This window comes from Apus apus, chromosome 1, assembly GCF_020740795.1.
Source record: "Apus apus isolate bApuApu2 chromosome 1, bApuApu2.pri.cur, whole genome shotgun sequence".
NCBI classification, from domain to species: Eukaryota; Metazoa; Chordata; class Aves; order Apodiformes; family Apodidae; genus Apus; species Apus apus.
The window spans coordinates 128,177,704-128,204,821 of record NC_067282.1 but is presented as its reverse complement, the minus strand read 5'-3'; the positions used below and the strand labels follow the sequence as shown (position 1 = coordinate 128,204,821).

Genomic DNA, 27,118 nt, shown 5'->3' with positions numbered 1-27,118 from the left:
CAGAAGTAAGGCTGGACCCTGCCTCAGAGCTAAAGCCATGATCTTTTAAGTACTGTCTGAGCAGAGCTGTATGTTAGTACAAGGAGTGGTGCAGAATTACAGCCTACCTGTTGCTCACAGGGTATTTTGAGACCAATGTTGTTGCAGAAGTCAGGTAATTATAGCAATAATAAAGTTTATGCATCCTTTGACATACTGTTGAACAATTTGGACAAATGCCTGTGGTCTCCAAGTAGGAATTCTCACATTCTATCACACACACAAAAAAGTCTTACAGCCTAAGTTGTATTTTTAAGAAAGCAATCTACATTTTGGTGACAACCCCTTAAAAGGGAGTGAGATGGCTAAAGATGTCTATTTCTGTTTCAGACCCTGTCAGAGAATGTATAGATGAAGATGGAAACAAAAAGAAAGTAAGTGTATTGCCTGGGTCATCTATCTGGCTTTCAAGGTACAAAATTCATGCAGGATCATGAATACCTTCAGAGATAATCCAAAACAAAAAGTGTGGGCAATATTAAGTATTAGGAATTATTTTGGAGGAGAAAAATACTGTTTTTTCAAGTGATGGGATAACTTGCTACACAAAGGAGACTTCCTCTCATGACATCAGACCTTGCGGTGTCTTGACTGCTATTGAAGGCAACCAGGGTTGGGGCAATCCCAAGCACAATTACAGGTTGGGTAGAGAATGGAGAACAGCCCAAAGGAGAAGGACTTGGGGGTGCTTGCTGATGAGAAACTCAACTTGAGCCAGCAACGTGTGCTTACAGCCCAGAAAGCCAACCACACAGAAATTAGTTTGGCCAGCAGGTTGAGGGAGATGATTCTTTCCTTCCCTGCTCTCGTGAGACCCCACCTGCAGTTCTGGGGTCCCCAGCACAAGAAGAACATGGAGCAAGTCCAGAGGAGGGCCATGAAAATGATTGGAGGCCTGGAGCACTTCTGCTTTGGAGATAGGCTGAGAGAGTTGGGGCTGTTCAGCCAGGAGAAGAGTCTGGGGAGACCTCATAGTGGCCTTCCAGTACCTGAAGGGGGCCTACAGGAAAGTTGGGAAGGGACTTCTCATAAGGGTATGTTGAGCAAGGGAGAACTGTTTCAACTTGAAAGAGTGTAGATTCAGATTAAGTATCAGGAAGAAATTCTTCATTGTGAGAGTGATGAGAAAATGCTCAGAAATGTTAGTTAACTTCTCAGTCTTTCTGAAGTGATCCATTCTGAGAAAAGAATGATGTAAATGTTATAATTTATTCAGTGCCTTAATCTCAGGTGAAATGCCAAGATTTTGGAGTGTTTATGATACTTCATGCATTTAAAAATTTTAGCACAAGCTTATTACATATTTTCTACTAGGGATCACTTAAGAGTTCTACCCTAGGATTTATCTTGAGTTTCCACTACATTCAAGTATTCTTTTGATTTTTCCCTTGTGAAGACATGGCTGTATGGAAGGATGTGGCTAATAAAGAAATGCTTATGAATTGTCTAGACATAGGAAATACATTAAATCTGCCTTACTCAGTTGGCCTTGATCAGCTGGTTGGAACACAGAAAGGCTTTAGCCAGATCAGACACTAGGTATAACCTAGTGGCTTTTAGTTTGAAAACCTAATTAACAAAAAAAAAAAACCAACAAAAAAACCCTTTCTTAATTTAAAACAACAACAAAAAATCAGTTTCTTGTTTTTTATTCATTTGAATTGCATGTGTCCAGGCCTCTGGGCTCCTAGAAGCAGACACAGGTACACATAGGTAAGTTCAGGGAAGCCTGAACTTGAATGTCAGACATGTCACGTTTCATTTTTTTGGTGATAAAGCACAATTTCAGTTCTGGCTAAGATGCTTTTGGAAGAAAAGATTCCAGGCTCCAGCTGGTATAAAAATGAACCACATTTTCAAATGGTAGCCTGTAGAGGAATTTTGTGTTTACCTCTTCTATTAGCCATAAAAAAACAGGGTTTAGAAGACCCTGCCAACATGGTAGCCATTTCCTTTAGGAGCAGGCTGCTGCCATCCCATCATGCCTACAGAACATGGTGGAAGTGTTCTGTGTCTGGTGTTCAGCACCCACACTACCTGCTCTTCTGCTGCCTCAGGGGAAGTAATGTGCCATCATTGGCCTGTTTCCCTCTTCCAGCATAGTCCATAAATCCACAGGGATGAGGAATTATGGCTCTTTTTTAATTCAGAGAACACAGGCTCTTACAATAAATCCATAATATATCTATCAAGCATTACTCAGAGAGTTACTGCAGGAGGCTTGGTTCCCCAAGCAGGATGACTGTCATCCACCTGGAGACTGTGGCAACTGACCTGTTGCAGTTTGCAAGGAAATCAGAGTTCTAAGAATCAAAAATCTCAGTCTGAATCCTATCATGGCTGTGAATGATACGATTTGTTACATTTTTTTGTTATTACCTCTGCTCTGGAAATGGCTGTCAAAGACACATTGATGGCTAAGCTAACTGTTAGTAGCAGAAGGACAAAAGATCAAATGTGCTAGGTCAGGCCAAAAATCCATCCAACCCCCTGTATTGTGTGGCCAAAAATGGAAGTCTGGGAAGAGTGTAAGTGTATATAAACATTTCCAGAACCGTCTTAGTCTTGAACAATTTGTGACTCAGGGACATGTTGAATGTGAGTGGTACCTTTTTGTGTTTGATAGCACTCAATAGCTTTCTCCTCCATGACTATGTTCGGTCATTCTTTCTAAGCTTTTAGTAATCATCATATGCAACGGCAAGGAGTTTAAATAGTGCTAAGTATAAGCTGTATAAAGGAACCACTGTTTTAATATTTGAACTTGCCAGTTGACAGAATGATTACGTTAGATTAAGATTTTTAAAATGTAGTTAGTTCTGATCAGAATGTTTTGGGGGTTTTTTATGCTCTTAAACAGGCACAGAGGTGATAATAGAAGTGTAGGTACTTGTATTGGTAGCACTTCATGAGGAAGTGATCTATTTAGTGAACGTCTGCATTTCTGGTCTCCATAGGCAGTAAAAATGCCATTCCTAAACGAGCAGTTTCTGTAACATGACTTTTCTAGTGTTGTTCAGCGCTTGGTTTAGAGAAGAACTAACAAACAAAACTCTTGACTAAATTGAAAGCTGATAAACCCACTCAGGTATACAACTCTCTCCTGCAGATGCACAATGAGAGAGAGACTGTTCAAGGCATGGTATGTAGGTTGAGAGCTCCCTCAGAGAGGAAGTCTGAGGCTTCCTCTGGTGTGCTGGCAGGCTCATCGGTTTCAGCAGACTTATCCTTCACAATTTAGAAACCTGTGCTTTTGCGTTCCTTTCTGTCCTATTCTTCTACGATTTCATATCAGTTGGGATTTAGGCTTCCTTTGTCTTCAAGAGTCCCTGTGTTTTCCTCTGCCCCGGGATTTTGGCTTTGTTTGGATCCTTCAGCTGATATTTTTGTTTTAATGTTCTGTACTTTGCTTCTCTTGTCCAGCTCTTAGATGTTTTCCAATAGATGTCCTGTTAAGGAGTGAAATAAAAACAATTAAGTATTTATGGAAGCCAGAGGGTCCTTTGCCAGACTTTCACAGCTGTTTTTGTACCCTTCCAGGTGTTCCACTTTCAGTGAGTTGTAGGCGAGGCAAATATAATTAAAAAACATTCCATTTCTGCCGATGTAAATATTTTTTCCATACTTAAAGCTCCTCATGTTACTTTTTCACAGCTTCCTCTAGGTCTCACAAGCCTGAAAAGTATTAAGCCACTTTGACAAGTTCCCTTCTCACAGTCCTGAAACATACAAAGCAGGTCCAGCGAATTAACTCGTATTTAATATGTAAATATTTATGGCTACAAATCTGGCAGTTCTCTTTTAGACTTTATGGTGTCACATAGCTTGGAGATACAGAGCAGTACTTTCACACCACTATTCTTGGTTTGCACACGAGTGCCAAAAGTAGTCTGGGAATTATCGCAGAGTAATAGAATGGTTCGGGTTGGAAGGGACCTTAAAAATAATCTAGTTCCAATGCTGAGGTTACCTAGATATTTTGCTGCTTTGCTCTTTGCTTTTGTGGGAATGATTGGTAAGCTGAAAAGGAGAGGATGTGAGATAACTTTGCCCGATAGCAGTCATCGTTTTTCCCCCCACGTTTCTGCTTGTGAACATTAAGAAATGTTATCCAGCTCATAGAACAACTGTCTCTCTTGCTACTATTGCTCCTGGAGTGATCTCTGTAGAGACAGGTCTGGAAAGAGCTGTTTCCTACATTGGGGGATATTCTTGGGAATGCAGGCCTTGGGGATGAACACTGTTTTGAAATTCATTGAGCCTATTTTTGAACTATAGAGCTCTGTGGGATTTGGACCAGGGAGCTCAGTTTTTTGCAGATATGAATCTTGAGATATTCCAGACTGTGACCACGTCTACTTCTCTGTCAGTTAGTGAGTGGTATGTAATCCTGGTGCCTTAAAATTTAGACTATTCTTTAGAAGATGGGAAGACATTTTACTTTTTTTTTAATTATTATTTTTTAATTTTACAAAGCCACTATGTATATCTAATAGCATTAGTTTGGTAAAGGAACAATTTCCCTTTGGGAAGGGTGGAACTGTTTTAAAGTCTTGGAGTTTTGGATAAAATAACTAGAGTATTTCAAGCTTGGAACAAATATTGTTAATTCCTTCTGTGCCATGACCATCTGTGCTCAGAGCTCTTTCTAAAATAATGTTATGGCTTATGAAAACTAAAGGCTTTGACATTTATAGAAAAGCTAGGGGGAATTTTTTATTGACTATGCTAACCATGTATGCTGTAGGATGGCTAAGCTAACAATAGATGGAGTACCAGATATTTCACCCTTCTCTAACAAAACAGCTCTTCTAGACTATTTTCTTTTGCTTGGAACTTCAGTCTATTTCTTACAGTGTTGCTAATTTTAACTTTCTCATCCTCATGAAGTCCTTAATACACTGCATTCTGTCATTTAATTGTCCAAAGCTAATTTGAGTAGCCCTGCTGTCAGTGTCACTTCACTTGCTGGCTGTAGGAGCGTGGCAGCAGCACATTTTGCATCTTTTTTTCCTCCCCTTCGCCAATGTTCTTTTTGATTGTGAAATTTTCATGTCTCCCTATCTAGCCTGGTGATAAATGGACATTGCCAGACCAGTGCCACACTGTGACATGCTTTCCAGGAGATTACACAGTTCTGGAGAGTCACCAAATCAACTGTGAGAGGATGCCAAAACCAGTGTGTCACAGCAATCTTCCTGCTGTTAAGATTGAAGAAACTTGTGGCTGCCGATGGATGTGTCCATGTGAGTATCTAGCTTTGCATGTATGACTCTCCCTCCCCATCACTTGAAATGTTAATCAGAATTGAAATGCTGAACGGAACTGCTCAGTGGTTGTATACAATAGGGTGACTGAGGTGGGAGTAATTAACGCTGTACACAGGTTAAACAAATAGCTAGGAGAGTGAGAGTCTCACTGATGCCTGGAATGTGTGATGCTGTTTAGAAGTTCAGAGCCACTGCAAGCTTATTCTTTACAGTGGCATAGTGACAGTGTTTTATCAGAGAAATTCACTCTTGGTTTCCAAAACTGTGTGAACTGGGAAGGAGAATGTATGGAAGAAAACAGAAATTTATCTTGGCAAGCTGTGAGCAAGTGATATATTGTTGGTCCACCTCTAGGCTTGAGAGTTTGGCCTGACCTCAAGCAAGCACATGTATTAAAGAATCTACAATAAAAAATGCTCCCTTTACGGGGTGCAGGTATGCAGCCCTGAGGCTAGTGATCTTTTTATTAAGAAGAGAGGTTCTTTAGGAAAACTCAAGGTATGTGAAGGGAAGACTTGAGGGAGGAAGGTAAGAAGGGGATGATGATTTCAAGTGAAGAAATGAACCAGAGCCTGCAGATTGCTTGGACAGATGCCCCGACAACAGTGCAACGGTGGCAGTCCAGGTTAAAGGAGGCAGGGATGCCAGGCTGAGTGCAGTGTGGCACAGAGCACAGTGACACAGTGTTCTGCAGCTGTTATAGGGATGGACACTTCATGAGGAGGCAAGGGGTAGGCTCAGCCACTGGGCCTTTCTGAATGCCTCAGTCTGGGTTTGGGGACTGAGCTTCACCTCCTCTCTGTGCCAAACACACTGTAGTCATATGCTTGATTTCCATAAAAATTAGTCCAGATGTTTGTTTTGAATTAAATATTCAAAAGATCAGCTCCAGTGACTCTTGAAAATATTTTATTTCTACAGCCCAGTCATGCATATTATTATAGCTGAAATCTGCATACATCTCAAAACCAAGAACCTGGAGGTGTTGTTTTCTACAGTGTTTAAATGCTGTTCAGAGCTTGAAAATCTCTGCCTTTATGAATCTCTTTGGTTTGATGATGCTTAGAGGGCAGTATTCCCCCAAGATAATTCTGAAAATTTTGCTTACATCTGAAGTCATATGAAAATTTAAAATAAATCAGAACCCTATATATGCCTTCTCTTTGTAATGTATAATCTCAGTATAAAACGACTTCTTTGGAACTGGCTTTTATAAAGAAGAGTTTCTTCTTAAAAGTGCTTGAAATATCTAGGATGTTTAGCTGTGTTTTGATCCCTGAACTTGTAGACATCCAGAATTTTAACAACTCCAGTTTTAGCATTTCCTACAAGCACATTTGGTTATCCAAGCACTTTAAAGCCAACATTTCTGGTTTGACGTAAATATTTCAAAAAGGTAGAAAGATTTTTGTTGTATCATCATGAATATCTCAAAATGTTTAAAAGATACTGTTAGTGACATCTACCCATAAAAAGTTCACCTGTAATAATTTTCTTGATCCTAAATGCATCGATAGCAACAGAAAGCCATTTCTTTTGGCATACATTTGGAAAAACAAGACTTCATAAAGATTTTCTGAAAAGATAAAACTTACCATTAGTACCATTAACTTATTATAATGAAAAGACTTGAGATTGCTGCTGTTTAACATGATATGACATTTATTTAGTGAGTCATCATATGCAAAATGTAAACTTTTTTTCCCCCAAGGTGATGCAGCTTGTGATAAAAAGTGCTAAATTTTCATACATTATAAGAGGAGGGAAAAAAGGCCCAACCCCTCCCAACTGATCCAAGTCCCATGGGTAGAGTCTTTGTTTCAGTGACTACTTAGCAAAACCTAGGTGGTGCTGTGTCCATACAAAGGGGCAAAGGCTGGTTCTGTTGCCTTGTGTGCTAAGTCAGGGCAGCAACGCCCAGCAATCAGAGCTGCCAGTTAGAGATAGGAATAGCAAAGCAGGTGCCTACTAGGAGGTCAGTGTGCTGCAATATTTCTTTGTCTTTATGAATGGAGGCAATCTGTGCTGCAGGAGCATGGCAATGCATGCTTCATTTACTCATGATTCAGCAAAGTGGCATTCAGCTGTTTAGAGAGACAGAGCCCTTTCACATGACTGCTTGACAGGGGGTATGATATGACAAATGCTTTTGCGAAGAGGAAGCACTTGAAGTGTTTTTATGTCATATAACTGACTTCATAGAACAGATCAGGAGTTACACCATGGAGGTGTTTGCTAGCTGAACTAATAATAAATGTTATAGCCATATGATATGCAACATGTGATTCATGGCTCTTGGGTGCTTGTGCATGGATTTAAATAGATTACATTAACACATATGTGGCAGAGAATACCTGTGAGAAATTTAAAAGTATTCCCATTATCCTTAGGGGTTTTTTAGATGTCCATGAATAAAAAAAGGTTGAGAAACCTTGTTTTATTGCTAACTTGTTTCCTTGTTGTTTATTCATGGACTTTATAAGAAGGTATGGTAGAATATCTGAAGATTCACCACAGCTCCAAAGGGATGTTCCTCTTGACGATTCAGTGTCTGGCAATACACAAGATAGGCTTTATCTATTTGGGGTTTTTTTTAAGCAAAAGTTGCTGTTTGTTTTTCCTGGGAAATTAAATTTGAAGGTCAATGAACAGGAGACAAACCAGTCTCAAAACTCAGTTAGAAACCAATGAGAATTTTCTTCAGCTGACATTGCTTTTATTTTCCTTATTAAACAAAAGATCTGAAAATGCATGAGTCAGGAGCATCCTTTTGCTTGGGTTTTATTTTGGTACTTGAGAGATTATAATCCTTGCTTTATGGTTTGTGAAGACCGTGTCTATAACCTGACGACCAGGATACTGAGCTGTCAGTTGACCATTAGTTCATCCTGTGTGCAGGATAAATTTCTCTGCCCTTTTCTTGTTCTCATTTTTTTTTAAAAAAAAACAAGTCCCCTGATACTGACTTGTGTTTGGTAAGAATTATTAAATAGTGTTCTTTTGTGTCAAATGTAATACTGTACAGGATAAAATGCAATACCATAATAGAGATGCAATGCAAGAATTAAAAATTAAGTATGTTACAGTCTTTCTACAAATAGAGAAGGGATACAGTTTCCCTGGTTTTATTTTTTAATATAAAATCTATTCATAAATCATATTCCATGTGAATAAACTTCATGCTAAGGGGTTCCATGTGAGTTTTTCCAAATCTTTTGTAATACTAATTGCTCTAGACAAAGATACTTAAAAAACCCAACAAAACACACAATGAAGTGTTTCCCAAAGTTTCTTGTCAATGTTTTGCTGCGTTTGCAATGCATTACCTTCCTAGATTTCTCAATTCATTGTTCCACATGTCCATAACAATTGTGAAGAAATAGCCTAATTTGAACAAAAGCAAATGCCTCCATGATTTCATTTTTTTTCCCCCTTGGTTTGTAGGTGTCTGCATAGGAAGTTCATCTCGACATATTGTCACTTTTGATGGTCTAAATTTTAAGCTGACCAGCAATTGCTCCTACACCTTGTTTCGAGACGTGCAACATGATGTTGAAGTTCTCCTCCATGAGGGACCATGCAGAGCAACACCAAAGATGAACTGTATGGACTCCATTGAAGTGAAGCATCGTGGTGTATCTGTTCGGCTCTTCAGTGACATGGCAGTAAGTTAACACAATCAAGTGATCTATGCATTATCTGCTCATGCAATGGAATTCCAGGTTATGGGGACAAATTTATTCCCTTTATCCAGTTTCTGTCCTTCTTGCAGACAGACCTAAGCATTAGAAGAAAGGCCAGCTTAGTATGTAATACATCTGCTTTTTAGGCAGAGAAGTATTCAGGTTCAATATGAAATGTTTTCAGTCCCTGGGTTCCTCAGACATACAGGAGTTGGCCATCCTGCAAAGGTGGTGTCTTCTGGCTAGTGTGTAGCAAAACAGGATGGACCAAAACACCTGCACCCAGTTCTGCATGGTGATGTGCAGCCTTGACATTCACTGAGGTTTATTGGTAATCGGAGCCTGTAGGTGGCATTTTAACCTCATGGCATTAGGTTGCTAGGGTCTGTGTTTGTGATGCTGGAGGAATGCACTTATATGGGAAGATGATGAAAAAAGTTGTTGATACAATGCACAGAATGAATTTTTAGACAGTTGAATGTTTCAGCTTGCAAAATTGATTCTGTCAGTTGGATCTTCAAGTGTTGGTGAAGTCAAAATGTGTTTCAACTGTAAGATTGGGTCAGTTTTAACTGCTTGCTAGAACTGATGTGATGATCTTGCCTTCTCTAAAACAGGTGGCTGTTAACAGTGAAAGGGTTCATATTCCCTATTCTAGCAGTTTGTTTGAAGTCACTGTCTATGGAGCAATAATGCACGAAATCAAATTCTCCCAGCTTGGACATAATCTCACATTTACTCCAAGAAACAATGAATTTATTCTTAAACTTAATTCAAAGAGCTTTTCTTCAGGAACACATGGCCTTTGTGGTAAGTTTGAAAGCTAGGAATCTTAACAGCTTCCTACTTGGGCTTGAACTGCTATTTATGTTACTGGAATTTGTGATGTCCTGAACCTGTAAACTCTCTGGCTGAACTGATCCACTGTTGTTGACACACTTCAATCTATGTAGGTTTTCCTACTATGGCCCTCAATGTAACAGTTCGTTGACTCCCAGTAACATCTTGGAAAGAGCAAAGCTAGACATCTCCCAAGCTTTACATATTTTACAAAGTTATCTTTTCCAGGACATTTTACGTTTTTTTTGGATGAGGCTTTAACTTTGGGTTCTTACATATATTTTTATGCAAGAGACATGTTCTATGCTGGCACTGAAAGTCAAAGTTTTGTGAGGGGTATGACTACCTGGGAGAATTAATTCTAGGGTATCCCCACTGTATAGTCTGTATAATCTATACAAAAGATATGTGGCATAACATATACTTCCTGTAATAAAGAAATGGGAAACAAGACCCAAGGCTTTTATGCCTTCATTGATAATAGCTATAGGGAATATTGTGCATTGCTCTTCCTCTTGGTGCTCACCCGGCAGCCCTAACGAGCTCCATCTCTCCTGTGCCTGTTTTCTCTAGGTTTGTTTTATTGCTGATAGTATTCATACTTTTCCTTTTACTGACTCTTCTAGGGGTATGTGACCAGAACCATGTCAATGACTTCACCTTACGTGATGGCACTGTCACTCCTGACAGCAGTGTGTTTATCCAAGACTGGATCGTGGAAGAGCCGGGGAAGATCTGTGAAATCCAGAGAGAAGACAGGTGCCCTGAACATGCCACGAGCCACTGCCAGCTTCTGCTCTCAGATCAGTTTGCAGAGTGCCACAGGGTCATCCCCCCCAGCATTTTCTACGAGGCCTGCACAGAAAACAGCTGCTACGAGGACGAAGCCTGCGAGATGATAACTTCGTACGCCCACATCTGCAGGGAAAATGGGGTCTGCATAGACTGGAGGACACCTGAGCTTTGTCGTAAGGGGTTTACAATGTGTTCAAACTGATACAGAAACTGCCTAACTTGGTGGTGAAAATAACCACCTTGTCAGTTCAATGCTGGTTTTTGGATGGGGCAGAGATTTCAAATCGAGTTCTGCATGGAAGTGGTATTGCAGATCTGCTAACTGGTTTGTCATCTACTAATTAGCACATGATGGGAAAAGTGTTTCTTATTAAAGCGCTAACAAATAAAATGCAAGGTAGTCATGCCAGGCTGGAGGGATAACCTATGAGATAAAAATACTGTGAAAGCTATGCACAGACAAATACAGCTATGTGACAGTACCTGACTCTGCAGCCACCGAACCAGGTTTTTTGAACTGCGAGTCTGCTCTGAGCAGACAGGGAAACTAGTAGTTTAGGCTAGTGGAACTGCTACCCAGCCTGTCACTCTTGTAGCTAACTGCCAATGACACAAAATAAGACTTTTCTCTGTAACAGTTTCTGCAAATTCCCTGCATTTCAAGCAAAGCATGACCATCTCAGGCTGTGATGAAAGAGCCAGTGGGATTTTAAGTTTCTACTGCAGTTGAAAATGGGGAATGGCCTCCTCTTTCTGTGGTGTGTTTTTTTTTTTGCCAGTAGGTGCCAGCTACACTATCAAACCAGCTGTAATTTACTTTGCAAATTGTTTCTCCTTCTGGCTGTATTTTGTTTGTGTTTCGGGAGTGAAGAGTTTGTGCTGTGAGAAAGTACAGCAGAATTTGAGCCTTATAAATTGCCCAGAGCCCAAAGGAAGCAGGACATGCATGCTAGTGCAAAATTCAGGTGGTTGTTATTTTTTATAACTACTCCCCTAAATTGTTATAAGGCCTTCTGCCCTATCATCCTCTTTGGGGATATTTTTTTTGGTCTTTTTTTTCTATCTCCCAACATCATATCAAAAAGGCATACCGAAACATCTGCCAAAAATCCAACATATAGTTAAAAACAAATAAGTAAACTCTTGAGGTGATTTATTCTACACCTTCTGCTGTTTGTCTGTAGTGAGGCTTACAGACATTCAGACATTCACTCACACTGTTTCTGGTTTAGTCAAGTATTTGAGATGTGTGTTTGTGTATGTATGTAGGCATTTTCCTTCCCAGCTAGCCCCTCATGAAGTGTCTTGACACCCCAGTTGGTTTTCACATCTCCTGCCCCTCCAGAATAGTCGATTTTTGTTGCCTTGTTTTGCTTCCCACTTGCTGCCCGTTTCAGACTTGGAGAACCAGCATCCTAAAGGCATGATACAGCAAGAACTCAGTACATCTTTTGTTTTAACTCATGTTTTAAATTCAGACTGAAGCAAAGATGGAATAGGGAAGTCAATACTGTGAATTTGAATTTGGCCTGAGCCTCCAGTTAGTGTCTTAAATATCTTTCCAGGATAGGTACTTGAAGAACATGTTGCTCTTGCAGACTGAATCTTTCAAGAAACAACACAGTGTTTAGAATACAGTCCTAGAAAACAGAGGGAATATACTGCCAGCCATTTGCCAAATTTAGTGCTGCAGTCAGACTTTGCAAATTGTAATATCCAAGGCTGAATGTTGCTGGAGTACCTTAACAACTCTGCAGTTTTCAAATTCCCATCTTGTTACACAGCATGTACAGAGATAGGCAAAGTTACTCATTTTAACACTTGTTGCACAAAAAGGTCATGAGTGTCCTAGGAATATCTTAATCTTCTTCCTTCAAGCAGGTGCAAATCTGCAACGGGCAAAAATAAAATTGCCAATTACAAGGAGATTCTACAGGTTACATTTATGACTAAAGATTGCAGCTTAATCACTCTACCGCTACATGTTTAATAACAATTGCATGGTTCTGGAATACTTTGCTTCCTTCCCCCCACTTCAGTTAACCCCTGTAATTTTTTTAGGGTTTGATGTAGGTTTTTTCATGCCATACCTGAACATTTCAAGCACTATGAGTCCTTTCTGGCTGCTCTGCCTGGATGGCTAAATATACTCACTGGAATACCCAGTAAAGACAGAACCCGATCTCCATTCTGCATCCTGTGCTCATTCAGTTCCACTGCTTGAGCTTTCCTTACTCCTTTTTAGGAGAGTGGATGTGTTCAGTGTTGTGGGTTTTTTTCCTAGACCCCATACTTGATAGACCTGTGCTGCAGCAGCCTGTAATTGCCACTGATAGCCATGTAACCCTGAGGCATAGAATATGCACCCCTTGAGCATACTCACCCTCACAGAATATGCCTGGGTTTCCACTGCAATGACTATGCAGGCTTTATCAGAGGGATTTCTAACAAATTACTGCATTGCTAATAGGGACAACTGCTGGGATTCAGCTTTGCATGGAGAGAGAGCTTTATTCACTTGGAAACAGGATTGTTTATATCATGATTAATGAACGGACTGAGATACATAAATTCTTCATTTACAAAAGGAATGGGAGCTCATGTGGAGGTGACCAAGTCAGCTGTGAACTGTGTAGCTCAAGTTAACAGTAGCAGTTAGCAAATTTTGCTCAGAAAGCAGAAATACTCAGAAGATAAATGACAGCAGCAACAGCGTGTTAATCTTCATATGCTAATAGTTCCATGAGTGCTTCTCAGAAGTTCTTTAAGCTCATTTGTGTGCAATGGGGCCATGCCCTCGAGGCACTGCCCAATACTAGCTTGCAGATGAATTGCATTTAGGTAGGTGGTTGATGCTTGCTCGGTGTGTGAAACTAACTGCTGAAAAAAGGTGTGGTTCCTTGAGGAGGATGCTGGTGGCACTCAGCAGCTGCTAGGATTCTGGGAAAAGTATTTTTCTTGGAAATAATGTTTTTCATGGGCCATTCTGATCATCGGAGGGTTTTGTGTTTTGTCTTTCCTTGGGCCATTTTGCAGGCCCAGGGTAGGAAACAAATGCATAACAGCCCATGCCTGCCTAACTGAGGGGCAGTGACATCTGGCAGAGAAGCAAGAACGAGACTCAGGAGGAGAAAGAAGCAAAGGGATACAAGAAGTTGTTAAACCACCTCAGCTAAAGAAGGGTTTGTGTAGTGGAGCTACACTGAGATTATGTGATGCAGTTTGTTTGCTGTCTAAGCAGAGCATTCTGGTAAGGACCATAACAGCTGGAGGATTAAAACCATGACTTGAAAATCAAGTGGCTTTAGCGGTGGCTTTAGGACTGCCATCAGCTGATCTGGGATGGTTTTTCTCTTCCTCTTCCATCTCTAGTTGTGTATTCCCACTCCTTTTGCTGTGCTGGCAGTAGTTCTCACATGCTGCTTGGTGAGCTCTGAAAACTAGCAGCAAAAGGGAAAAAAGTACGAGCAGGAAAGAGCAGCTGAGGTGAGGAGATTGAAGGGAGACTGCCCTTCTTGGTGGCAGCACTGATCTAGGTTGGTTTAATGTGGCCTTGAAACCACTCCCAAGAACAATGGAAAAACTCTTCTAAATGCACTGCTTTGGATAAAACAGACCTGTTGAGGGAGGTTTAAGAAAACTGTGCCTGAGCAGTGCAGGGAGGTTGACTGGCAGCTGATGAGCCCTGGTGCATTATTCACTCCAGCTTCACGGGCACTGGGGTTTTTAGCACTCCTTTTGGCTGCACAGGACAGTACAGTGAGGCAGAAGGCAAGTAAGCTAGCTGTGAAATTTGTGCTAAACTATATTGCTGCTAAGAAGGGCATGGCACTGTTGCCTGAAAGGATGCATGCCTTTCTCCAAGGACTGAGTTTTCCTAGAAACCACAGTATAGTCTAGGTAGCTGCTAGTACAAATTTATAAACAGGCCATTTCTCCATTTTTACTTGAATAGATTGTTTTGTGTTTTCAGAATCTAGGCAAAGCATTTCACAGTGAGATTGGACTTCCCATTAAGTTCCTGGGCCTATCCACACATACAACCATAGACTCCAACACACCAGAAATAATTTGATTTAGTATGGCTTGATACAGAAAAGAGTTAACATTAAAGAGATTGCTTTTCTGTTTCCTAAGAAGGGTGTGTGTAGACAGTTCAGCTGATGAATGCTTGTTTGCCTGGGCACTTAGGTCTTCATTCAGTTATTTATTTATTTATTTATTTATTTATTTATTTATTTATTTATTTTGGTCAGGGAATGGGAAAAAAAGTTTTATAAACCTCCCAGCTGCCACAAACTGGGAAATAAGAAACACTTATCCTAATTGAAGCTGTAAAGAAAAATAAAGTAGACTTAAGGGAGTACACAGTATGGAAGCTGTGTCCATAGGTTTCTTAAATAGCTGTAGCCATGTTTTTGTGTTTGCTTTTAGAGGCAATACCATCAGGGTAGTGAACTTACCAGTAAAAATTTTATGTGTTGTCTTAAGGGGGTAATGCAACTTTCCTTGATTCAGTTAATTCTGTTGAAAGGCAATTCAGTTAATAAGGTGCAAAAATCTAGCAGGTTCAGTGTTGAAGTACCAGAATATTCTGTTCAGAAACTTTCTTTAGTTGCTCAGGAACACTGCCACCTATTAAATTGTCAAAAAAACCCCAACCAAACAACTTTATTCAATGCTTTAGTCTTATCTTGGGTATCTCCTAGCTGTATGCTGTTACCAGTGCTTCTCTAAAACAAGCAAAAGTTGTTCCAAATGCTTAAATTTCTTGCTCAGTGTCAAAAAGAGGCAAGATGTAAGCCATTGTATCATTATTAGGGCTAGTCATACTTAGCTGATACATGTGACCTGAAAATGTGCACTGTGACTTAAGAAACGGCCTTTAATCACTTTCCACTGTGGATTCTGTTAGTTTTAAAAACATATTTTCAAACATGTTAGTGGCTGCAGAGGACAGAATATGTTCATCAGACGATGCTTTTCAAAAACCTGAACAGAGTGCTAAAGAAAGTATTAGGGAAAACATGTATCTGTATTTCAGATCTCTATATCTAAAGAGATTTTTTTCTGTCTTCCTCAGCAATGAAATGTCCCACATATTTGACATATGATCACTGCCACAAAGCCTGCATAAAGCACTGTGAGAATAGTACCAAACTCAGTGTCTGCAAGGATTATCCCACAGAAGGCTGCTTCTGTCCAGATGGGCAGGTGATGCTTAATGACAGTTGTGTTGATGAAGATGTCTGCACTCAGTGCATCAGTGAAGATGGCACGCATCATCAGGTAACTACTGATCAGCTTACCTTTGTAAGCATGTGGGGTTTGTACTTTTGCAAGTAAATCTGGCTTCCAACTCTATTTTTCTCCTTTGGATGCTTTATTTTTTAGCTCAGTTCCTCATAACTGGACAGCTGTCAGCCCCATGTAGCTTCCCTAGTGTGAAATTGGCTGGGATGGATATAAAATTCACAGCTGGGACTATACAGACCTGGAAATGCATGACAAATTTCTGTAGAGGGGGGTCTGGAGGGCAGAAGGGAGGTATGGCATAAGTCAACATTTACCAAGAAAGACACCTCCATTCATTTCTTTTATCAGTAATGACAATTTAGTAATAAATCTGTCACCCTTGCCTAAAATGCATCATATTGTCTTTGCAAAGCTTACTGAAGCATTTTCAGTGGTCGGTGTAGAGCAGTGAGACCAAGATGACCTTATGTCAAGTTCTATAAACCTCCCTTTGGTTTTTTGGATGAAATTCATAGTTTTAGTTTAACTGAAAATCCACTTTTCTCAGCTAAATCAGACCTCTGTGTGTCAGAATGAGATTTGCAAGAGCTGTGGGTGCTGGGTGCCAAGCTGCAGTGAAAGTGGCGGCTGATGTCCCTTTTGGCATCACACAGGAAGCTCCTCCCTGTGTCCACTTGTTCCAAGTAGCAGGGGTTGTTCCTCTTCACCCTCAGCTACTCAGCTTTGGGAGATTTTACCTAAGTCATCCATTCCTGTTAAATCTACTGTTTTTCTATGGGAATTTAAGAAGTAGATTTAGTTTCAGTATTTTAGGGGTTTTAGATTCTTAGCAAGATTTTTGGATGGCCTTATAATACTCACAAAACGTCCTGTCAAAAAGAATTGCTTTTGTAACATAGATCTTCTGTAAATAACAGAAGTCGCTATGTGTGTGTGGATAATATATTCTTTAAGTAAAGAGGTAGATTTCAAAAAGTAAATGAATGTATGTATCCTGAATCACACACGAATTTAGACTGGCATTTAGTCCAGCAAGAAATGTATTATAAACATTTAAACTGAAAGAAAGCAAAGACTTTGTGGCTGAAGTGTCTCTTTTACCAGGATACCAGGGAGAAACACACTTAGTGAATCAAGTGTTCCAGGCAGCACTTTGCCATTGCCCATGCAAGTGCTGTGCTGGTTGCAGGTCTGCACCAAGGGGCCTGTGAGTCTTGGTGCAGCCTGCCCTTGCACAGGACAGGTCCATGCAGGTCTGAGAACCCAACTTTGCTGGAGCTTGTGCCTTAGTGCTGGTTTCTGGCACTATCAAAGCACAGTGCAGACAAAAATTGTTCACTAAATATCATTTTGAGGGTTTCCTGCTGCTGGGCAAGAGGCTGGTACAGGAGCCCAACAGCATTAAGCCGCCCCCTCAGGCATATGTACCCTATGGGTTTTTGCAGTGAGAGGGAAGACACAGGAAAAGTGTGTCCTCTTGTTCCACAACTGCATTATCACAATTATTTTTTTCAAAACACAAGGCTAGAGCTTTCTGAAGGATTGAGCGCGTGTAGCTCGTATTAACTTTCATTTTAAGGTTACAGTGTCTCCATACATATGGCCATGATTTTTTCTTAGTGTTCTGGTTTAGATCTTTATTTTTAAAACAGTATCATTGGATTTGTGTAGTGTAGTAAAAGGAATAGGAAAAAAAAAATATTATTTCTCTTGAAGGAAAAAATAGCTTGCAATGTGTATAGTCATGGCCTTGAACACGGGTCAGTTGTACACAACGCTCAGTGACCCAGAGAACTCATTGTATTATGATTCTATATGGAACCATTATTGCAAATGCAGATTAAAATCTAGGATCTGTGTGCCATAAATCCCTGAATTCACAGGCAATGCAGTGAATTTCCCATTTAAATAATTGTTTCAAGCCTTCGTGGAGAAAAGCTCAGCTTGCATTTTGGGAATAATGTCTGCAGTGATACTTGCTTGTTTCTGTAGAAGTTCTGAAATTCGTGAGTTGTTGCATGCTGCCTAATGGGGTTTTAACTCTGAAACCCTCTCATCTGTACCCCAACAGCAAGGCTTAGATGCAGCTGCTGTGTGGATGGGGAGGTGGAGGGCAGGGGAGGATCAGCTCACACAGCCGTTTGACGTCTCCACCATTGCAGGATTAGCTGTGTGAGCAATACAAGAGGCAGTGCAACTGGTGGTGGGTTATGGTTTCCTTAACCCCCTTCTTTCCCTCTGGAGTTTATTCCTCTGTGCGTTTCTACCCCAGATTGTGCTTGTGTTTATGGGATTCTCAGTACCAATGCCCACACAGAGGTCTACTAACACTGTGTCTCCCTTGGTATTAGAAAGAGACTCTTACTTACGCTGAAGAAAACCTATACAAAATTTAAGGCTGCAGAACATGTCAGAGCCAATGCGATTCTCTTTCTCTGTGTCTTGAAATGTCCACATGCTTTTCCCATCACCACCTGCAAATGTAGGCCCTCTTTTATCAGCTGCATTTTCAGGACTTTTTAAGCCTGAGGCCATTTAATGCTCTGGTAGAGGGCTCCAAGTTGTTTTTCTGAACCCTGAGATAATGTTCTTTATTAGCAACACATCGATGCAAGCAATTTTTGACCCAAAAATATATCCTATTAATTAACTGACTCTATGTAGTTTAGTTCCTAAGCTTTGTTAAACCTCTGGTTGTCTTGTTCTAGCATGCCTCGTGTATTATCCTTGGCATTCTGTTAAGTTTTGAAAGTAAACTGTCTTTTCAGACTACTGTGATGGCTTAAAATACATAGATAAGTCTAGGCACAGGTGGCAATATGCTTAGACATTTCCTTCTCATTATTATTACTAAAGGTCTCAGCAGACATTTTTACATTTTATATTTTAAATAACTCCAGGGTTTTCTGGATGACAACTTTTCCCTTTGTGACATGACAATCTACAAGTTCACATCCAGGATTTGGATTGACTTTACAAACTAACATTATTGTCTCATAGTGCATCTTTTCACTCTTGCCTCCCTATTCACATAGGTGTTAAATGTGGATATTTCTTTATAGGTAACTATATCTTTAATGTAAATGATTTCTCTCTCTCTCATGAGAAGGAGCAATGGATGAATAATTATATGCTTTACTGGCAGTTCCTGAATATGCTTATTACCTCCAAGTAATCATCACAGCAATGGTTTCAAATTTGGGGTTCCTTTAGTGCTTCTCTAGTCTTCAGTCCCTGGGAATTCAAGTGATGACACCCCATATATTCTTAATAAAATATATGCACTGTTTATTTCTCTTTGTTTGAGTACTACTAATTTGGGAAACCAGCCACTTCTGTGTATTCCCCAACATATTGTTGTTTCCCTTATGACCACTGAAAATCCAATCATAGTATGCAGTTACACAAGTCCACTGTCACTCACAATAGCCTGCGATTGTGTTTATAACATCCTTGCATTTTCCATGCTTAAATCAATAGTAATTCCCCATCCCATTCATACATTCTTTGCATCTTCTGCTAAATGGCTACACTACCATAATTTCATAATTATGTGTCTCCTTAGGTTCTTACTGTTAACAGAGAAACCTGCCCATTCTGTTTCTCCCAATTAATGATAGTCACCCTCACCCACTCCCATTACTAACACACCAGTAACCAGTATGTTTATTTCTTTCTAACAATCTTTTTTTTTTTTCTTTCTTTTTCTTCTTTTTCCTCATGCAGCACTTGGAAACATGGATTCCTGCCAATGAACCTTGCAAAATCTGCCTGTGTCTTGACAACAAGAAAATAAACTGCACGGTCCAACCTTGCCCTACTGCCAAACGTAAATTGGTTTAGCTCTAAATATTATTGGACTTGAATTGATGTTTTTGTTACCTATTATTTTAGTTCTTATCCAAATTTGTTTTATGGATGTTTTCTTCTTGCTCCAGCTGTCCATTGTGGTCCCTGTGAAGTCCCTCGTCTGCGCAGGGACCCCGGCCAGTGCTGCCCTGAATTTGAATGTGGTAGGTTCTCATAAACTGCTGTAATCTTCTAGGTCCACATTTTTACTAGATGCTTCAAAGGTATACAATCCCTTTTTTTTTGTTTAATGCAATGCTGAATTTTTGCAAAAAAACCCTGAATGGCTATACAGTCATCTGTGTGGAAAAATAAACAACTGAGGATGTGAGTCTGCATTCACTTCCAAATTGACTTTGCCCCTCTTTCTGTAAGAGGCAAGGAAGGGAATGGACTAATTTGATTTTGTCTAAATGACATTAGAATGGTCTGTTTTAAAGTATCTATTTTTGCTTGGTCTATATTTGCACACTAAATATAACATTAGAACCTTAATCCTTGTAACCCAGGCTTGAACTGTTCCCTAAGCTATTTTGAAAACAAACTCTGACCTGCTGATCTCATAACTCACTTTGTATTTCAGGACAGGAATTGAGTGTAGGGGAAAAAAGTTTAATGGGGACATGCATGTGTATGTGTGTCTTTTCTTGAGGACTAACTAGTCAGACGTGGTCTGATACACTCAATTTCTCTTCCTAGTCTGTGATCTGGTTTCCTGTGATTTGCCTCCTGCCCCTGTCTGTGAGTTTGGCCTGCAGCTTGCTCTGACCAACCCTGGGGAATGCAGACCAAATTACACATGTGGTAAGGTTTATTTTCTTTTTTAGCAGGGAGTGACACTGGAACACATTTGGGCAACACTGACAACTTCCTTTAGACATTGCTTTTTCCCTCTGAAAGGTTTAACTTTGGAGCCAACAGGCCTGTAATGACTTCGTAGACATGGAAGAAAGGGCTTGTTGGCACTTTCTGAGTATACTTTTGAGTTAAGGAAAAGACAAACACTTTACTCATGGATGTGTGTGCTCTGACCCTTATGTTTATAAGTCTTTTTGATTGTGTATGAGACAAGAATTTTTTGGCAGGCTTGGAACTTTCCCTGAACCTGCGGCATGATCTTTGACTTGGGCCTTTATATCTGCATTAGGTCTTAGCCTTTAAGTAGATTTATAGCAGCCTGCAGTAGCAATGAGTGCCTTGCTGCCAGAGAACTGCCCTGTTCAATCACAGGATTCTGTGTCTGCCTGACATAGTACTTCCCTTTTTCTGCCAGCGTGTAACAGAGAAGCATGCAGCTTGGTTCAAAGACCTTCCTGCCCGCCACATCGAGAGCTGACTGTTGAGAAGACCGAGTGCTGTGATAAATATGAGTGTACCTGCAGCTGTACCAACTCAACAGTGAGCTGCCCTCTGGGGTATCTCTCCAGATCTCTCACCAATGACTGCGGCTGCGTATCTACCACCTGCGTTCCAGGCAGGGTAAGGGGACTGAAGTGTCATTTCTACAGATCAGTGGCTTTTATACATTAAGTGACAGCACCACCCTCAGTGGGTAGCTAGGTATTAACAACCCCCCAGTGAGACTGGTGAATAATGATGCCAGGGCATTTTTAATTCATGTGTGTCTGAAAGAAATACAATGTTGCATCACACTGCTGCTTGTTTTTTTATTGCAGCCATTTATTCTGACATAACCAACCAATTTTTTTGTGATTTTGATATAATCAGATTTCTTATCTATACATATATTTATTTAGTTTTTAACTTATTATTAATAATTAATAATTATTAATTGTTATATATACTATATATACACAAAAACATTTGGAACTTCAAGGTCATTCAAGAATTAGAAATTTCAGAGGTAATGTCAAAAGTTTCAATTTGTTTCTGGATAACAGAGGTACATGCTTTTGTTTCCGTAAAGTGACTAGATATTTTATCAATCCTAAGCTAACTTTATTGAAATATTTGGGACCCTTTAGACCTAAGTGCCTTGTGCCCACTGATTGCTTTTGCCTCTGCCTAAGGAGGCCTTGTATCTTCTATGAATGATATTGTCACTTTTAAATTTTTTGCCAAATTAATACCTGACACTGTTAAAGCTTAACCAGGATATATTTTTCCTTATTTTGCCAACATTTTATTAGGTTGGTATATTATGTTAACCTTTAAGACAATGTTGCTTAGAGGAGAGGTGGCAGAGCAGTGTAACCTATTCATTGAAGCAACCTTACCTAACAGCTTAACATAGGGTTACCCTGTCTTGCAGCTCAGGAGACCTAGCCTTTATTTTCCATTGCTAAGTAGTTCATGACCTTTCCTAAGTCATCTTATGTCTCTGTGACTTACTTGCTGTATCTATAAAAATACATTATCATCATCTCTTTAAGATGCTGTAAAATTTACTAATAGAAAGTGCAATATAAGAGATGGCACTACTTTTGTGGTAGCTGTGATGACCAAAGAATACAAGAGGATGAACGTAGCTGAAAGCTTTCAGATCAGCTAATTTAGCTTGAAGAAGCTTTGCATGCATGCCTCCTTCTACAGGATTCACTGTTTATTTATTATCTCTAAATATTGGGTCACATTGCACTTCCAGGGAAACTGAGTCAGACCCTGGACAATTCCACCAAATGCAGATAGAATTCTCCAATTTACTCTTTATAAAACCAGCAGCTTTTGTTGCAAGTATGTTCTTTTTGTCAACAGAATGGCCAAAATGTTAAGACCTATAGCATTTCTACTAGATTCAAAATATTGTATATAACTTGTGGTATGTTTCACATCTTAAAATGTAATGTTTTGGAGCCAGCAGTGTGCTCTTGCATGTGTTAACTGTTGCATTCAATAGGTGTGTGTGCACAACAACATTGTGTACCCCGTTGGGACAACCTGGGAAGATGGTTGCAGGGAATGCTCTTGCACTGGTACAAGAGATGATGTTACAGGACTTCAGATGATGGAGTGTCACAACAAAGCATGTAACACATTCTGCTCTCGTGTAAGTAACATTTCAACCAGTGCATCCCTGGTGGGGATCTGAAATTATTAATTTTAAACGTGTGTTTAGAGAAACCAGAGAAAAATAGAAAGGAAGTGTTGTAGCAATGAATTATCTTGGGAACAGAATCTAAGAAGGCCTAAGAATTACTAGCTTTATTTTAGGATTATTGTTTTAGGATCATATTTTGTTGCCAAGAAAATGAGTGACAAGTTTATTTTTTATTTCAGTAAAACGTGAACTGTGTCCTGAAGTGTATATCATTTACCTCACTTGCACAATAAGTACTCATGATGTCTGAAGCTCAATTTCTAATGACTGTTCTAGCTGAAGTTCAGTTTCTGAAGAGAGTGTTTCAGATCAATCTATTGCTCACCTCTGCCCATTCTAGCAGTAATAACACCATGTGCTGTGGTCTTTCTGATACCCAGACATCTGCTACATTCTATAAAATTTTGTGGTCTACTTTTGGAAGACCACAAAGCAAATATGAACTGCTTTGTTGTATTGACGTAGCTTGTCAAGCAGGAGGAGATAAGTACTTAGTACAATAAGCTGGTAGAGGAACAGAATTCAAAGGAATTGGTTAAAAGTCAGCAGCACTTTCCAGTGTCATAGGTTGAAGACTTTGACCATAACATGATTCATGCAAACAAAACTTCAAAATTAGTTTTATACTTCCTTTAAACTACCCAATTTATGTCTTTACCATTTGTTACCTTAACATAATGTAGAGAATAAGGAAGAAAAAAATCACTGTAAAATTAAATGTGATGCTCTGGAGTTGCATTTTGCTCTGGTAGCTGTCGCCTTGTACCCATAATCCCTGAGCATTCAAATGTTCTTGCTTCATGAGGTTAGCATGGATGAGGACAGTGGGAAATGCACAGCTTGAGTCTGCAGAAAAAGCAGTTGGCAGAAGAGGTTGCCCAGCCCAGCCAAGTGCTGAAAACCCACACCCCATACCAGCTGCCACACGGCCAGAAAGGTTGTGCTACAAACATCAGAGGCTGCCACAAATACGTGTTGCCTCTTTATAGAGCTTTCAGTATATACCTGGATTGATTGAGATTGCTCTTGATGGAATTAGCCAATTCAATTCAGGAAAGGGCACATCTGATGTGAAGCAGCTCCTCCTTATTCTGTGGTCTGAAGTGTTCACAACCTGCAAGTCCAGCAGGCTGTGCGGGGTCCACATGGAGCACCTAGACATAGCTGTCTGGGATTCAGAATATTCTTTGTAGGTCTGTTGCTAACCCAGGGTTTACCCTATGGGTTTGTTCTTCCCTGAACTGTGAAGCCAAGACCAGAAGAAGCTAATTTGTCTTTTTTTTTTTTTCAGTGCAGATGTGAAGATGAGGTAGTTAATGCTCTTCAAATACCCAGGTTGCTTTTAAAATATTTATATTAGGTTATATATTGCATTAGCCCACACAAAATTCAGACAGTTGACCAAGCAGCAATTGTTTCCAAATGCGTGCTGCAAGGTGGTTTTCAGTGGTCCAACAGATGATAAAATTAGAGATCTTGGCCTGTTCTTCAATAGACTGCCCTGATGTCATTACAGGTAACCAGCTGGAATTTGTCAGTGAGAAATGCAAAGGAGGGTATAGTCGAAACCCCTTTAACTAAGAGCGACAGGTGCTGCTTCTGTGTTTGATTCACTGTGCTGACTAGGATGCTACTGAGATGTTGTGGGTTTTCTAGTTCTGCATGTGAGACAAGATTCACTTGCTTTTTTCTGCTCCAGGAGCAGGTTTTTCTCTTCTTGCTGGAAGTACATGTACGTTCCCTTCCTCTGCCAGGTCTCCAAATCTTTGAAGCCCATTTCCCACTGTTCTTAATAAATCTTTTAACAAGTTTTAAGTAGTAAATACTATTAAGTATTTTAAAACAGTTAATCATGCATTGAAAGTTGACTGTGAAGTTTTCAGTGAAGCAAACAAATATCTGAAATGCAATTACCTCTTCTGAACTATGTTAAGCTAATTGTTTATTAAGGTTGGTTTTCAAAGAATTTCAAATGCCTTAATACCACTATATTTCAATATCATGTAACTTAGAGCCTCTGTAACAAGGCTGAACAGCATGTATGTCTGTGCACTTGAAAAGGTGTGAACAAAAGAGAAACTTTTTTTAAAAATAGTATTTTCCTCTGCTGTGTCTTAAACAGTGCATAATTCCCTAGGAGCAAAGCAAAAACCCAAACCATTAGAAAACCAAAACAAAAACAACAATGAAAACTAGTGCTTTTTCTGCAAGTGTAGAGTTCAGAGAGAAAGCTTGAGGATGCCAAATGCAGTGAAACCCATGAGGGTAGATATGAGAGTTTTCAGCTGTTGCTAGAGAATCCCTTCGTTTTCCATTTGTATAAGAGACTTTTTTATAGTCTGGCAATTATTATGAAATATTAAATCTAAAGTTTCTGGCTGTGATCTGGCTCACAGCTCTAACTTTTTCAATAATTTGTTATTCTAATGAAGTATCATTATTGCAGAGCTTATTGACAAAGCAGTCTTAAGCATTGCAGTACCAAAAAGCTTTTTTAAAACACAGAAAAAGCCTTGGTGGAAATTATACCAGTTCTTTCTGGGAATCTGCCATTTCTTCTGCTCCATTACTATTTATCAAAGTTGTAAAACCAAAGCTGTAGCTGTTGGAGAACATGGATAGCTCAGATTTTCCTTTTTCCTTTGTTTATTCGTGATTCAATGAATACACATACCAAGGACTGCAGAAGTTTTGTGATCCAGTGTGAACTGGCCTTAAGGCTTATTTTCTGTTCAGATTATTAGATAGCACTGAAAGTTGTATTGACATTTAAAGACATACTTTAATAATTACTAAGATCATGTTCAAACTCTCAGCTGCTCATGATGATTATTTCCATTGACAAGTCTTAAAGTTACGTTTATCATTGTTGACTGTGTTATCAGACTTCTCTGAAAATAGCTTTAATTTTTTAGTCTACCTGTATGAAAAGAGGAAAAAAAGTCTAACACATGTACTAGCTCCTTCACCCTAATGAATGAATGGTGCTTTTGTTCTCCTGAGCATGACAAAGTCAAACTCAAATTGTATCTACTTTTAGAATGTAAAGAAATGCTATGGGAATAGATGTTTCATTGAAATGAACCGATTTCACAGTTCTCTGAGGAGGTGAACAGCAAATACAGACCTCACTTGTAAACAAGATGTGGGTTTGCTTCATTGTATGTCATAGTCCTTCACTTTCCCTGTCCTCTTGTTCCCTTATCAAAGTCTGAGAAGCCAAGCAGGTAATTGCTGCAAGTATTGTAAGGTGCCACAAGGAGGAGTCGTGTCTCCCTCCTGGAGCTGCAGAAATCGGTCCTCTGAGAGTACGTCAGACCACATCCCTTCAGAGAATCATGGTGATAAAATGGATACCAGCTTTCAAAACACCTTAAAAACATTGGTATACTAATGTGAAGGGAGCACTTGCTTTGCTTAATTTTTGAAAATGTTCCTGGACTTTGATACTTCATAAGTGATAGAAGAGTCTGGTTTAAAATACTGGATAATTTAAAGTGTTGGATCATTATAAAAAGAATGAAGCATAATTTTCTGGGATAAGTGTTTAAGAAAAAGCCATTTGGCTAAGTGTGTGTAAATTAGTTCAGTTAGATTTTCAAGCCTCATGATTAATTAAATTTAAATAAATAATATTTGCAACCTATGTGCAAAGACATAGTGAGTGATGGCTGTAACAGATGCTGACTACAAAAGCTATGGCTTTAATTTTCAGTCTTTCAAATGGGTATTTTCCTTTCAAATATCATGTAAATCATGGTAGTAAAAGGCTTACTAGTGTATATTAAGAAGGCCAAATAAACTAATATAAAAGGAAGACTGTTGATTGAATATTAGATGTGCAGGATCTCATTTAAAAACTGTGAAAGACTTGTTTGGAGATAATTTCAAACATCCTGCTAGCATTTTAAAGCATAATTTATTATGGAAATTAGGAAATGATACCTTAATGTTCTAGAGACTTAAAAACAGAGAATTAATTCCTCACCTGAGGTATATGAGTGCAGCTCCAGGGAAATCTCTCAAATTGTAATGATTCATTGCCACTGAAGAATTTTTCAGCATTTCAAGATGATATTTATTCATCCTACTGGATTTTTCTCAATCTACTGTTGAAGTTTTCATTCCCTTTCAGTCCTACAACCCTCTCTATGAATTGCTGTCTCACTATGTAACAGACAAATAATGGAGCCCCTTAAAAATACTCTGTTGAGGAATTAGTCTCTGTTTATTCTTTCCTGATTTGTTGGCCAAAAGGCAGCTGACAGTTTTCTGGCCAAAACCTTCAGAGACGTTAAAATATGAACTACGTATCCTGTGCAACACTA

General features: G+C 39.5%; 1 protein-coding gene across 1 annotated transcript in view; it reads left to right on the top strand.

The window, feature by feature from the left end:
• The window catches only part of VWF (von Willebrand factor), a 134,022-nt gene that overhangs the window by 85,800 nt on the left and 21,104 nt on the right, over nucleotides 1-27,118 (top strand). Inside the window, exons 33-43 of the mRNA XM_051624057.1 lie at nucleotides 370-413; nucleotides 5,108-5,285; nucleotides 8,754-8,974; nucleotides 9,610-9,802; nucleotides 10,459-10,800; nucleotides 15,711-15,916; nucleotides 19,610-19,712; nucleotides 19,822-19,896; nucleotides 20,432-20,536; nucleotides 21,006-21,211; nucleotides 22,590-22,739. Of these exons, the coding sequence (XP_051480017.1) occupies nucleotides 370-413; nucleotides 5,108-5,285; nucleotides 8,754-8,974; nucleotides 9,610-9,802; nucleotides 10,459-10,800; nucleotides 15,711-15,916; nucleotides 19,610-19,712; nucleotides 19,822-19,896; nucleotides 20,432-20,536; nucleotides 21,006-21,211; nucleotides 22,590-22,739 (1,823 nt within the window). The remainder of the gene's footprint in view (nucleotides 1-369; nucleotides 414-5,107; nucleotides 5,286-8,753; nucleotides 8,975-9,609; nucleotides 9,803-10,458; nucleotides 10,801-15,710; nucleotides 15,917-19,609; nucleotides 19,713-19,821; nucleotides 19,897-20,431; nucleotides 20,537-21,005; nucleotides 21,212-22,589; nucleotides 22,740-27,118) is intronic.